Below are 14,568 nucleotides of genomic sequence, written 5' to 3'. Positions count from 1 at the left end.
CAACCAAAATCCCAATAATGACCAGAAAAAAATGAATATTTGGTGTATAATGCGGGATTTTTAAATACAAACAAGCCTGAAATACACCAGGGACTCTTATTTTGTAATGACAGAGACTTGGCTCCATTACTATGCTCTAATGTAGGCTTTTTATAGCCTATATGTTAGGGGTGTCATAAAATATTGATATATTGATCGGCACGTTATGTTATCGATATATTTTTGAGGCATCGATATACTATATTAAAATGAGCCAACATTTAAATTAGAAGCCCAATTGGCATGCTTTCCATTTCACTCAGTTGGCCTATTTAACAGTCTTGCGTAATAGCGTTGGTAGACCATAAGAGGACGATGTACCATTTACTGAAGACGGTCGCAGTCACGATCACGCACACACACACACACACACACACACACACACACACACACACACACACACACACACACAGGATGAGCTGAAGCGGCGCAGATGATGAAAGTCCAAAGTTACAGAGGTTTTTACTTTTTCAAGAAAGAACAAAGTGACATTGATGAGTTTGAAACTGGTTGAAACTGGTGTAACTGCACGAGTTTTATTATGCAATTTCTCTGTATGTAGCCATGAACAGGTCTTCCATTCAAGCTGTCAAACCACAAAAAGACATACTTGTTACTGAAAATATATTGTATAGGCTCTGTGATAGAAACAAATACACAATATATCATCCAGTGATGTAAAAAATAATCTTTGTCCATTGATAATGATTTGTGTCGAATTTAATGGAAAACGAAATAACTAAAAAGTTATGCTCTGTGGCACTGCAGAATGTTGACGCTGAGCATTGGCGGTGTGTGCGTACCTTTGTAGAAAATAAATAATTATTTAGAATTATAGACAAAGACTTTAGCAGCCCTATTTATATTTTATTGATAATCATCTGGAAAATCTTCCGATTATCAATGCATGAAAAATCCCAGGACTACTATATGTTCAAAAGATGAAGGGTTTTGTGTATATATATTTCACCAGATGAGGATTAATTAGGAATAAGGTTTATAATTATTAACAAATATGAAGCTGGAGACACAATGTATGTGCTGACAGGGCACATGTCCATATGTCCATATAGTCAAAACCATATGTTGCAAGCTCTCTCTTTAATTTAGAACACTTGATTAACTAATCAAAATAACAAAATATGCATTGAAGTGAGAATAAAAATATGACTGGTTAATTTCGATACAGCAAATCCCCACAAGGTGTCAGTTATTGTTTTTAGTGGTCCCACTTTATATTAGGTTTCTTTAACTACTGTGTGCTTAAGCAATTGATACAATGTACTTATTATGTATGTGTTGTTGCATTGTACTTACAATTAAAGTACCTGCATTTAATTACATGTGTAGTTACACTGTTAACCTTACCTCTAACCCCAAACCTAACCCTAACCTAACCCTTACCCTGAAACCTAACTCTAACTCTAACCCCAACCTTAACCCTACCCTTACTCCTAAACCTACCCGCACTTCAACCTCAGTAGCAGCTCATTTAAATCTTGCGAGAATTTTTCAGAACAACATGTAGTAACACAGTAAATACATTGTATTGTATGTATTTTAATATTAGTGCATAGTATTTAAAGACACCTAATATAAAGTGTGACCTTTTTATTTAATCTTTATAGGCTGCTGTTATGCTGTAGAACTAAGCCTTTATAACTATAGAATCCTTTAGCGCCGGCCACAGAGGAACATGGAGGAATAATAAAAAAAATAAAACTATCAGCATTGATTTTTGCCGATAACTGATAGTTCTAAAATGCAAATATCAGCACCGATTAATCGGTAAAACCAATATAACGATCTACCTCTACATGCAACTCATGCACTGTATTGCAAGTCTGTCCAATTCAATATGGTGCTTAAGGTCTTAAGTCACCATATTTGAGTTAAAAGCCACAACGGATGGCAATATTTTAAGTGAATAACTACTTCGTGCATGAGACTACTTTTATGATATTTTAATGGTATTTTTTTTTTTGCTTTTTTGAAGCTTGACAGCACTCATCACTATTCACTTTTATTATATAAAAAAGACCTTTGTGAACATTCTACAAAACTTCTTTCGCATTCCACTTAAAAAAGAAAGTCATACATGGGGTAACAACATGAGGGTGAGTAAACAATGACAGAATTTTCATTTTCTGCATGAACTATTCCTTTAATATTCCACACACACTGCAGGGGAACAGTAAAAGCTGGTCAAATGACAGTGTTGAAAATGCAGAGTGAAAGAAAAATACACCCCTCCCTTCATCTACAAGCCCCCAGTACACACACATATACACACACCACATTTCAAACAGAGCTGACTTCACCCCCATGTGCAATGCCAGAGACTCAAAGTCTCTCTCTCTCTTTCTCCCCCACTAGTTTTCTCTTTTTCGCCGCCCACTCTTGTCTCTCCTCATATGACAGTGAAAGTTCTCCTCATGTAGCCAGTGTATGGGGAAGCCTGTCAGTTTGTTTGTGAGCTCAGGACAGAGAAAGAGAAAAAGGGGCGGCAGGGAACGGTGAACACTAGCGGGTGATGGATCAGATCTCAACTGCACATAGTGTTTGGATCACAGCCAGAGTTTTCTTACGACACTTCCTTCAAACACCAGGACAGCTCTTGCCTCCTCAACAATCTGCTTTTCACACTTACTAAGCCTCAAATACACACACACAGGTGTGTTTGGCTCATATTACTTATAATTCTTTGCACGGGTACTGTATTTGTGGGGCAAGAAGAGGAGTTTAGCATCTTTTTGATGTGTTCTTTGATGTAGTCTTTGCTTTCAAGAGATATATCCAGGGAAAAAACGAACACTGACAAAAAACAAGGTAGTTTGTTCCTCATCCTCAGTTTGAGGCACTCGGCCTGTGTGTGATGCGTTTGTAAGCAGGACTCACCATGCGTCTTTACAGGCTGACTTTGCTGCTTTGCTTTGGCTTTGCCCTCTGCTTTTGTCTAGCCAACGCTCAGCCGTCATCCAGCCAACGTTCATCAGGAGTGATCCGCGGGGGTACAGAGCGAATCAAAGTTCTCTTCACCCCAACCATCTGCAAACTACGCTGTCCGCAGGGACGATGCACCAACTTCTGCGAGCGTGGAAATGTTACCACTATCTACAACAGTGAGCAGGGAGGAGAAACACCTGGATCTGGCTTCAGAGTGTGTGAGTAAATATACAAACACACACGTACACACCAAGGTCAGAAATTATCCAGGGTTGCTGAATGTGACAAAAATGCATCACATGCTTATATGTTGGGGCAAAAAATGCCCCAGTAGTTAATACCTCTGTTTTATACTGTATCAGTTATCTAACATTTTATATTCTATTATAGGCTTATCAAGTTTGGAAATTAGTGCCTCTGTAGTTACTGTAGTGACCTGTCGCTATAAGATATCTATATTTAATGTGACAACAAATCAATTTAAATTGATTTTGGTGGGGGAAAAAAAATCTTAAATCACATCCGGAAAAGCTATTACTTCAAAACTGCAATTACTTCAAAACTGATCTAAAACATAAAATCTGCAGTGACAGGCAGTCAAGAGCTGTATACTGTAATCTAACATATGGGCCATTGAACCAACCTATTATTTAAAATGTATTCTAACTGTAACAGAAAATGTATTGTGTTATGATATCTTTTGCCTTATTTTCAACTACTTTTGTATTTGATGTTGATTTGATTTTAAAGGTAGTAGCTATAATTGTTCTGATTGAGAATTTATTTCAATTAATGATTCCTAAAAAATCAAATAAAATCAGTGGGCAAATATTGGCCCTAAATAAAAGAGTTCATTTCTGACACGGACACACACGTATATGCACAGACCTGCAGGTGTGGAAGACATTTATCTGAAGGTATTTACAAGCAGTTTGTGTTTGTTTAGAGGCATCTGTTGTGTATGTGCTCTTCGAGAACAACAAACACGAAGTGTGAGGCCCTCGTTGGTCTTTAGCAGTCTCCTGTCAGATGCTGCAGTACATCATCCCTGACTTGCTTTCGTTTGCCCTGAGACACTGAGGGCATTACCTGAATGCTTGCTCGGAGATGCTCATCAAACGTCTCTTTCTATCACTCTGTCTTGCTCTCTTTCTGTCTCTTTTCTTCTGCCATTTGTAAGTATATTTGTGTGGTGGTACACTGAAAACCCTAATAAGTTGACTTTATTCAATTGATTGCATAACTAGTTCCCTCAATGGAATTGAGTAATGGCATCTCCAAAACTTAAATTCACTTAACTTGGTGTTCATGTAGATTGAATTTAACTATTTAAGGTAAGGTAACGATGCAAGTAGACTAAACTCAGATTTGCTATTTAAAGGGGTCATAAAATGCTCTTTTTTTATACTTTTATTATCTTCCCTGAGGTCCACTGATAATGTTAGTAATGTTTATATGAATTAAAACAGTCATAATTTAGTAATATATGATCATTTTCCACACTGTCTCTGGCCGTTGCGGCGTGTCGCGTTGCGCTGTCAGTAAACAGATGTCCCATTACATTTTGCGCTGCACATACTGGCGCTACTACCGCCAAAAGCACAAATAAATCGTTTAGAAAGTTCATGTCTATGTGCCCGGTGTAGACAGCCTCAAGCTTTTGCGTTGTGTGGCATCAACGAATGTGCCTGGTGTAAACAGGATGTCAGCACCATACACTATCAAACTGTCATGACATTTGAAGTATTCATAAATGAAATTGTTTACTTACGTTTTTGATCAGGTCCAAGTGTTTTTAACTGCCCCATCCTTCAATAACAGTTCCTTTGCCAAGCTTGAATCGTATTATGACTGGTTTACAAGCAATCCAAATTAATATAAGCTGAAAAAACATGCAATCCAAGCTGAAATACACTGAAGACACATCCACATCCTGTTTCCAGTATCAGACTGAAATGCACATCACCGGAAACGCTTCTAAACGGCCAAAGGCGTCCATCCAGTGCATGTTGTCATACATCAACAATTAAAAATAGCGCAGATGGGCGAAAGAACGTGTCCATGATGCGTTTGTGTTTAAAACAGCAAGAGGCAGCAGCTGTGTGAGAGAGAATACTTTCTCCTCTTCAGAGTTGTAACTTGGCACTGTGTCTTTTAAAAGTGGCCCAAGATATGTATGAAGTGGTCAAAGACGTCTCTCTGTGCATTTTTAAATACAAAAAGTCCAGATGGGTCCCCCTTGGTGTTCAGGAATAGTGAGGCCACAGTAGGCCTTGTTTGTTCTTCACTCTCAGTTTACGAACTGAAGCACCAGTGGGCGGGGCCAAGGGTACGATGCTTCTAAGTAGGCGTTAATGTTTTTGAGCTGTAGAGGCGGTTATGTATTTATGTACCCCAAATGATGTAGGGAAGTTGCGGAAGTAGAGAACGAGGTGTTTTTGCAGCTTGGTTTCAATAAATGCTTTTTTTGCATTGGGGATTAAGTTTTGAGTTCTGAAATTTTCAGTGTTTACAGTGGCATTTTTACGGTAATGTCCAGAAGAAAAACCATGCTGTTCAACCAGGTTTATCTGCTGGTAAACAACATGAATATGTGGGTTCACCAGTTAGACCAGCACCAAACCAGCAGCACCTACCAACATAAACCAGCCATGGAAATCCTGTTTTTAACTGACCTTCTCAGCAGGGAATTCAAGCCCAGGTGGTGTTATTATTTTGTATCAAAACTTTGGTGCTTAGAAAGTGAGATACAGTATTTTATGTTGCAAATGTTTTGTAAAGCTGGTGAACCTTTGCTCTGGAAGAATTGTGTAAGTTTTGAAACACTGAGCATGCTCAGGGCTATGGACATGTGCAATAGTTATATTGTTTATTTTTGGACGTGCACCATGGTAGTACCATGGTCTTCTTTGTAGTACCTTGGAGTACCATTCTGTAAATACAATGGTACATGAATATAGTAATCATTCAGTACCATAGTGTATGTCAAAGTACCATGGTATTACTATCTGATGTACCATGATTCCCTCACAACACTTTTTTTGCAGAGGTTGTACACTCTGGACTTCAGTTTCCACTCGGGTCCTGTTTCCTATTCAGCCCATTGCTTTTTGTCCAGGAGAAAATTGGCTCCACTGATCCAGAAACATTTTGACCTATTTACACAAGTGCTGCCTGTAATCTCCATCAAGACAATCTCATTATGGGCTGATGAAATGAACTTATCACACCAAAGCTTCCTCTGATAGATTTTATACAGAGAGAGAGCATTTGTGTTTCAGTCTGGTAAACACACTCTCCCTATAAAAGGAGGAGATGATTTATAAACGTTATCCAGCGGTGTGACACCCACATGTGCCCAGTTCAAGCTGCTTGGAGAAAAACGGGCATAATCACACATCCTGTGTTAGTGGTATCAAAGGAACGGTGTTGGCTTCTGGTTCTGAGATAACTGCAAGTATGTGCCATATCGTGAGTTAAGAGAAGTCTAATTTATCAGTCTGTTAAAACTCTGCCCATACTGTCAAAGCAGATTTTATAGTTGAGTGATTGGATTCTGAAGTTTTGCATCTTGCTCAGTAACTTTATGGTCAGCCTGGTATGCAGGCATGAAGTCAGAGTGCTGGTTGTAATGCTGGTCTTCTGGAGTTATTTGACAGCATAATTATGACAAAGATAATTATTTTAATGCCATAGTAGTGAATGTTAACACATAGTGAATGGACTGTTGTGGGAAAAGCTGAGAAATTAACAAGTGACGAGTCGATTTTTTTTTGGTAATCAGCTTTATGCCAAAATTGCTGTTGAATGAGCTTAACTTGTATTGAACCCAGAACATTCAAATTTGTTAAGATATTATGGATAATTCTGTGATGAGGAGGAGGGCGTGGCCGGGCCATAACGATGGACGCCCGGCACTGAATCAGCTCAGTCAGCGGGAGAGGGATAAAGAGGAGCCGGGGATGCCACTTCCAGAGAGAGAGAGAGATGCACGCGGCCGTGCTGTTTGTGTGTTTTATGTTATGTTTAAGTTTGTTTGTGTCATTAAAGTTACGTTGACTGCTCAGCCAGTTCCCGCCTCCTCCTTGCCCATCCACCCATTACAAAGTCAATGCGTCATTTTGACATTTAAAAACAATCGCAAGACTAAGGTGTCTGTTGTCTATTTCACATTGCGAGAACAGAATAAAATGAAGAGGGAAAACCCAGAAGTTCTTGTGATATCAATGTCACTTTAAAAAATACAGAGTATTTTACTGAGGGATGATAAAGCATGATAGAAATTGTATCTTTCATAGTATTTTTTTGCCAGTTTTATTGTCCACCAGGTAAAAATAATACACCTAATTCCGATGTTTGCTGTATAATTCATGTCCATAGCACAAAGATTGCATGACGAGTTACATGCTAATATTTAGCAAGCACTACTAATAATCTATATTTAACACTAGCTATATTGCTGCCCACCCTACATTCATCTCGATGGATTAGACTCTGATTACAGACATTAGTCTCCATAATTATGTAACTCCTGCTAACTGCATTTTTTTCTGTGTATTAATGTGGGATAATTTCTTCTAAGGCTGGATTGTGCTTCCTTTGGCCTGGAAGTACTTCATCTTTGCCAAATAAATGTCATGTGGTACAGATTTGATAATGAAGATGAGTTAACAATGGATGTATGGATGCGTGCAGCCAGATGCAGCATCTGTATACAATCCGTTGCGTGTGTATGTCAAGGTTATTATAGTTTTGGGTTTTTTATTTAGTTTTAATTTGTATTTAGTTTTCAATTTCAAATTATTATTTAGTTTAGTTTCAGTTATTTTATCATCTGTGTTTTTTTTTAGTTTTAGTTTAGTTTTAGTCTATCAGTATATTTTTATTTCTACTTCACAGATGAGTAAATGACTTGGCAGGGGACAACTTTGTGTAATGTTCTTTAAATTAAACTATTCCCTATCCAGTCCAGATTACACATGGGTTACACATACGGTTACAGTGTATAGCTAGGCTGACATATAACATGGTATAAACAACCAAGAAGGATGTACAAATGTGGAGATATGTATCCCTTTATTTTCTGAACAGCTATTGATGATGTGATTAAACAAACTAATCCATTTATCTTGAAACATTGAGCACATAACCGAATGTGGGCACACACACACACAAAACTCATGGCCAGTAGATGGCATGTTTGCGATACAACAGATGGAGACGTTAAAAGAAACAAAAACAATTTTGTAACATGCACAAGTCAAAGTATTAAAGACGAAAACTGAAAATATGTTATGATCATTTCTATTTATTTTTAGTTAGTTTTGAAGCAATGCATGATGTTTTCAGTTTAGTTTGAGTTTTTTTTTTTTTTTGGGGGAATTTTTTTGGAAATTTTTAGTTACAGTTTTTCTAGGTTATTTTTTGGAATTTCGTCTCAATTTTAGATTCAGTTTCAATTAACTATAATAACCTTGGTGTATGTACAGTATAACAGCATGGCATATATAACTGAACCCTCCTATACTGTACTAGCATACTATAGATTTTGAGGGAGTAAAAAGAAAACATATGGGACAGAATAAAAGCTTGCAATCTTTTATCTACTTTAGCTGAAATCAGTGGAGAAGGGCTAAAATGTACTTCCTGTGTGCATCGTAAAAGTTCCTGTCAGAAGAGAAATCAAGCAGCAATTACTTCTCACACTGTGCATCTCTCAGGGTTAATTAGTTTACCTGCAGTGGACCTCAGGGGCCCTGAAACATCTGGACGATGGCACAGAGCCAGAGAATATCAGGGTCATTCCCTAACGAGTGTGCATATATGTGCCGTGCACGCATTTATATGCAGTGGGATTCAAAAGTCTGAGTCCACATTGAAAATCAGATTCAAAATCGAATTGAAACTTGGAAATAAACAATGTTTTGAAAACAAAGAAACATAATGACATAAATTTGAAAATGAAATATGTAAGATTATGCTCTATTTCTAGGTTACTAATCAAATGAGAAAATGTTTGGCATTTTTACAACTCCTTTGTACAAAAGGTCAGATTTTCTTGCTTCCACTGAAGCACACAAGCTGCTCTTTGGAACATTCTCAAATCATGGCCGGCATAATAACATGGATAATCAGGTGTTGCACAAACTTGTGGAGTCCATGCCAGCTCGAATGCACACTGTCATTAAAGCAAAAGGTGGACATACCAAATACTAATACATTCTGAAATTCATGTTCATAAACAACTGTATTAAATTAGTAAAATGCCAAATAGAAGCATTTTCACAAACTGATTCAGACTTTTTAACCCCACTATTTTTGTGGTTGTGTTGTAGAATGTATAAAGGTTTTACCTATCAAAACAGTACACGTGTCCCTCAATTTGTCAAGATATAGAAATATTCTTCCATGTAAATGCAAAGTTTAAATAATCTCATGCATGTTCATGGATTTCTGAGAGATTTGTAATATTGAACTCTGCTGTATGAGATACATTAGCTTTGCATGCTTCTGTTCTGGATTGTGCGGACAGCGTAACTCGGCACAGCACACTCAGAGGAAGTTTTTACAGCATGTGTCTTTAATTTACCTCAAAGTATTTCTCCCTTCGCAAACGTTATGCCCGCCCTTTTGATTTGTGTGTTAATGCAGTCAGCCTTGAAGTGCTTTGTGTTGATACAAACCCCTCTTGAGGTTCTTCTTCCTAGCACACTTTTTGATAGACATGTTCTTTACAATGCCCATCCTCATATTTCTCACTTTTTTTAGCTGGGCTATGAGGGTTTCCATTAGAGTGAAACTATTAATGCACAGTGTTTTAGCCTTCTTGGTAACAGGATATTATTCCCATTAATTTTCTCTATAGCTGTTTGTTTAAAAAAAACAAAATGCGAAAAATCAATACAAAAGTTAGATATCAAGAACCAAACCAACCAGCTCAGAGACGAATCATAACATGAAAGTTTTGAAAATCTAAAAAAAAAAAAAAAAGGATAAGAGGGAATAAAATAATTTGGGCTCTATTTTTGTGACCTTGCGCAGTGTCTTTTTTGTAAGATTACTAATTCTAAGTACAATTTTCATGCCGGTGCAAAAATCAAGTGGCCAAAGGTGGGAGTGCTTGCACTATCTGTGGGTGTATGCATGCAAACTGTGGATGTATTGTAGATTAATGAAGTGGTGCAAAGCGTAATTTGCTATTTTCCTGAGAAATGGATCATTGTGATAAAACATCTGAAAACCACATCTATTCTCGGCACAGAGTCTAAACTTGGTTTCTGTATTTGCAGTCTGGACATTTTACCAGCTCGTGGTAATAAAGTTAATGTCCAAACTCTGAAAATACAGTAGAACATCACATTACATCCCTGGAAATCACTGTTAACACTAGCCATGATTTGTGTGCCATTAGATCAATCTGATTAATTATACATTAATCAGTTTACCTCCAATTAGTTCTGTTGAGCCCCACATTTTCAATGCATTTATATGGTGTGTGTGTCACTGTCATAGAAATATTCCTGACTTTCAACAAGGACGCAGTAAATTAGCAAAATAACATAAGTCCATATATCTGTTGTTCTAATGCTTTGCATACAGAGCATTTACACTACCAACTTATTATTAATGTGCTGTTTTGTTTATATCACTGGTGCTTGAAAGAGAATGAAATATATAGCAGGACACGTATACTGTATAAACCAATATATAGTTTGAAAGTGTAGGGAGACCAACTCTCTAATGTAATTTTCATAATTCTTAGGAGAGGGCAGTCACTGCTGAGTTCTTTTGCCATGATTTACTTTCCATAGCCACAGCGACTTCTCTGATTGGTGGATCTCATTTTAGGATTATGAGTAGTGTAGTTCTTTGTCAGGAATTCAAATTAAACACGATTTAGTTCAAAATGAAGTTGAAATTACTCTGACTTGTGGCTTCAGCAGAAGCATATAATTGTGGTAGGTTTATCTTGAATGGTTTATATATACATTTTCATTGAAAATGTTTCTCTATGGAGAAAATGAATGGAATTCTTACTTGGGAACCCTACTGTTACACTTCATGTAGGACAAAAACACTAGTCTCAGATCAGATAAGATTCACTAAGCCATTTCTGACAGGATCTTCTATCTTCTTTTTAGCTGAAAGATGACAGATACACTAGTAAAACAGCACTTTCCCTTTTGAAGTGTAAATGAGAACATAACCAGTCTGTAGTGCTTGGACCCTCTTCAATGAAAATGACCTTTTCTTCCATTTCTGTCCCATCAATGGTTTTATAATTTTGTTGTTTCAGTCAAACAGCGAGGTTCTGCTCTTTCTTCATTTCAAAAGAATTTTATTTACATATTTCCCCTTTGCTGGAAGTGTACAATGGTCTTCCTGTTATCTGGAAGAAGGCATTATTTATCTTAATCCTCAATGGTTTCAAAACAACTCGATCCAAAAATTAACAAATTTAATGTAAAACACTAGGAAATGTTAAGGTAATGGTTAATGGGGAATTCCAGCTTTAGTGTTTTGAAGTGCAAATATGTTGCCAGCTGTTTATGTTTACTTGGTTGGGCCAATGGATAAGTTCTCATCCTGGTTCAAAAACCACCACACCTAGTTTATCTCTGAACATACAAACCTCTGCCACATCATCTCCAAACAACACATAACCAACACATCCTGCTCTCCCACTTCTATCTTTGACACTTTACATCTAAAAGGGTCTGTGCTTGCACATTTTCGATGTTTAAATTATTTCTGTATCTTTCTGTATCCAAGCTCAGTGTGTAGAGACAACTATAAGTAAGCTATTTTTAGGTTGATTTCACCTTAAAGTCTAACACTGTGGCTATCAAAATATTCCTCTGGTTGAGCATCCCAACCAGCCGGACACAACAACACTGGCTTAACCATTGGTACAAATTTTGGGCAGGACTATCTGTTTGTACTATCAATTGAAGTGTTCTCTGAAATCTGTTTCAGAGATCTGCAATTCCATTTGGTGGTGCTTGTGGTGCAGAAATTACACACTTCAGTTTTAAAATACAGCTCATGAGATCATCTCCAAAATAATTGAGTTGATAAACAGTAAGGCTTATGCTTGTGTGTCTGACACAAATTCCATAATGGTCTTGGTTTTAGATAGATAATGCTGGCATGTTACTGACAGAAGCTGGTTATGCTGGGAATTGTTGCAGTTAGATCAGCTTGACCAATGTAGCCATGTGAAAACCAGTGAATTTACATGTATTATATTTCACAAATTATGCTTTATAAACCAACGTGTGAAGCCATGTAAACCTTATGCAGTGTACTTTTATCAGGGCTTTATCAGTGGTTTAAGCAAACTGGATCTACACATGAACATGGACAATATACATTTAGACATGGAAATCTATAATAGCACATGAGATATTTTACTACTATAACTAGACTTGTTATTAGAAGAGGTTTTAACCAAAGTCCTTTTAAGGGAAGTCACTTCACTCAGTGGCCATTTTGGGAATGGCCCAGGACAACCATTTTCTACCTAGGTGATTGATATTCAAGGAAAGCTCCTATATACTTAAAGGGGAAAGACCGAAATCTTCCAAACTGTTTGTCAAGGTTATGTTTAAATGACATTTCAAATCAGCAATAGAAGCAATGCAATTTTTCAGGTTGGTCCACCTAAAGAAAAATAAGATAAGGAATGTAATTTTAAAAAATAATTTGATCTTTTAACTGAAAAGTGAAACTTCCTTTCTGGCACCATATTGAATGTTGTGATTTTTCCCATTAATTTTTCTTGGAGTGGTCCATCTCCGTTTGAATTCTTCAGCTGTTTCAGCTGTTCAGCTGAAGTTCTTCAACTGAAGGAGCATTTCAGATGAGTGGTGAAACATCTTCCAATAACACCAAACAAGTCCAGTTGCAGTTAATAAATACCACATTCTGTGATCAGCTTGATGATTTGGAACCTTCACAACAAATAAATGTTTCTTTTTAATTTTTATACTCTGATCTAAATCACATACAGAGGTGGAATATTAGAATAAATTCTTGTGGTAATAGAATTTCTAAACAACTCGACATCAAATCCTTTGACAACATCATGGGAAAAAAATTGAGTACACACATCTCCTGGCCTACAGTTGCATAAAACTACACCTCATTATAGTACTGTGGTATTGTTTTAGTAGCTTGAGGTACCATTCAAATTTGTGGTTTTCATTCACTACCATTATGTTATGTACTGTACCATTTACAGTATATAATTCAGTTCCATGATATAAAGTACCATGGTATTACCATCTGATACTGTTACTGTACCATGATACTTCCACTTGTTTTTTTTTTTTTCTTTTTTTTTTTTGCACATGGTACTATGGTTAAGCCATGTTTTTGGATATAAACCATCTTAGTACTGTTGTATTTTTTAAGTACCTTGGAGTACCATATAAATCCCATGATGTAAGAATATGGTATATCTAAGGACCATGGATGATACCATCGGATACATCACTCTACCAGGGTACCGCTACATTACTTTTTGCAAGGGTTGGCACCAGGATCTGTGTTTTGAATGCTGGTCCCCAGAATTGGATGCTAGTGTCCTGGTGTCCCCACCTATCTTCTTAAAGGAATATTCTGGGTTCAATACAAGATAAGCACAATCTACAGCATTTGTGGCTTAATGTTGAAAAATAAATTTCGACTCATCCCTACTTTTCTTTAAAAAAAGCAAAATTCTGGGTTACAGTGAGATACTTAATGGAAATGAATGGGGTCAATCTGTAAACATTAAAATACAAACTGTTTCAAAAGTATAGCCACAAGACATAAACAATATGCGTGTTAATGTGATTTCGTGTGACAATATCATTAATTCGCTTACTAACCTTTTCTGTGTATAGTTATATCCAATTTTACAACTTCCTTGCCATAACGACGTAAAGCTGTAAATCCTAAAACCCTAAAACGACCGTAAAAACAGCTAATTAAAAATTTTTACAGACCAAATAATACACAGGTTTTAACAGAAGAATTAATGCAAGTGCTTTTATAAAATTACTGTATAAGCTTCACATTTCTGCCTTTAACCCCCCCTCCCCCCCCCAACCTGCTAACAAGCATAAACCAGCCATTGAAATTCTGTTCTTCGCTGGTCTTTTGCAGGTAATTAAAGCCCAAATGATGCTTGTATTGTGAATCCAAGCTTTGGAGCTCAGATAGTGAGTTAGTAGTGCTTTGTGAAGCTGTTGAACTTTTGCACTGAAAGATTTGTGTACATTTTGAGACTGTGAGCACACTCAGTGAGCACTGTGGTAGCCAACAAAGCAATTCAGTGTACACAAAGCATGCACACGCACTTCAATTCATACGCTAGATTGTCACTCCCTAGAGCCTTTAAAAACACACATTAAAACCAACAAATGACAGCAAGTCACTCCTGACCAGGGTCAGAAATGAACTTTTCCATTAGGGAGCAATATTCTTTTAGTCTGTAGCAGGTGAGGAGGCTTTTCAGACAGAAAGCAGGATAAAGGAGATGGGCCCATGAGCAGGAAAGTATAACACAGGGAGTGATAGTGAAAGTTTATTTAGTGC

At 37.0% G+C, this 14,568-nt stretch overlaps 1 protein-coding gene across 3 annotated transcripts in view; it reads left to right on the top strand.

Annotated features, from left to right (window-relative positions):
- LOC127455984 (latent-transforming growth factor beta-binding protein 4-like) overlaps positions 1-14,568 on the top strand; it is a 117,370-nt gene that overhangs the window by 33,818 nt on the left and 68,984 nt on the right. For 2 of the 3 annotated variants that reach the window (XM_051724223.1, XM_051724222.1), the window contains exon 5: positions 3,000-3,203. The exons of the other annotated variant lie outside the window; for it this stretch is intronic. In XM_051724223.1, coding sequence (XP_051580183.1) covers positions 3,000-3,203 — 204 coding nt within the window. The remainder of the gene's footprint in view (positions 1-2,999; positions 3,204-14,568) is intronic. 3 annotated transcript variants of the gene reach the window in all.

This window comes from Myxocyprinus asiaticus, chromosome 18 (genome assembly GCF_019703515.2).
Source record: "Myxocyprinus asiaticus isolate MX2 ecotype Aquarium Trade chromosome 18, UBuf_Myxa_2, whole genome shotgun sequence".
NCBI lineage: Eukaryota > Metazoa > Chordata > Actinopteri > Cypriniformes > Catostomidae > Myxocyprinus > Myxocyprinus asiaticus.
The sequence above is the reverse complement of the archived record's forward strand: the minus strand, read 5'-3'. Positions and strand labels throughout refer to the sequence as shown.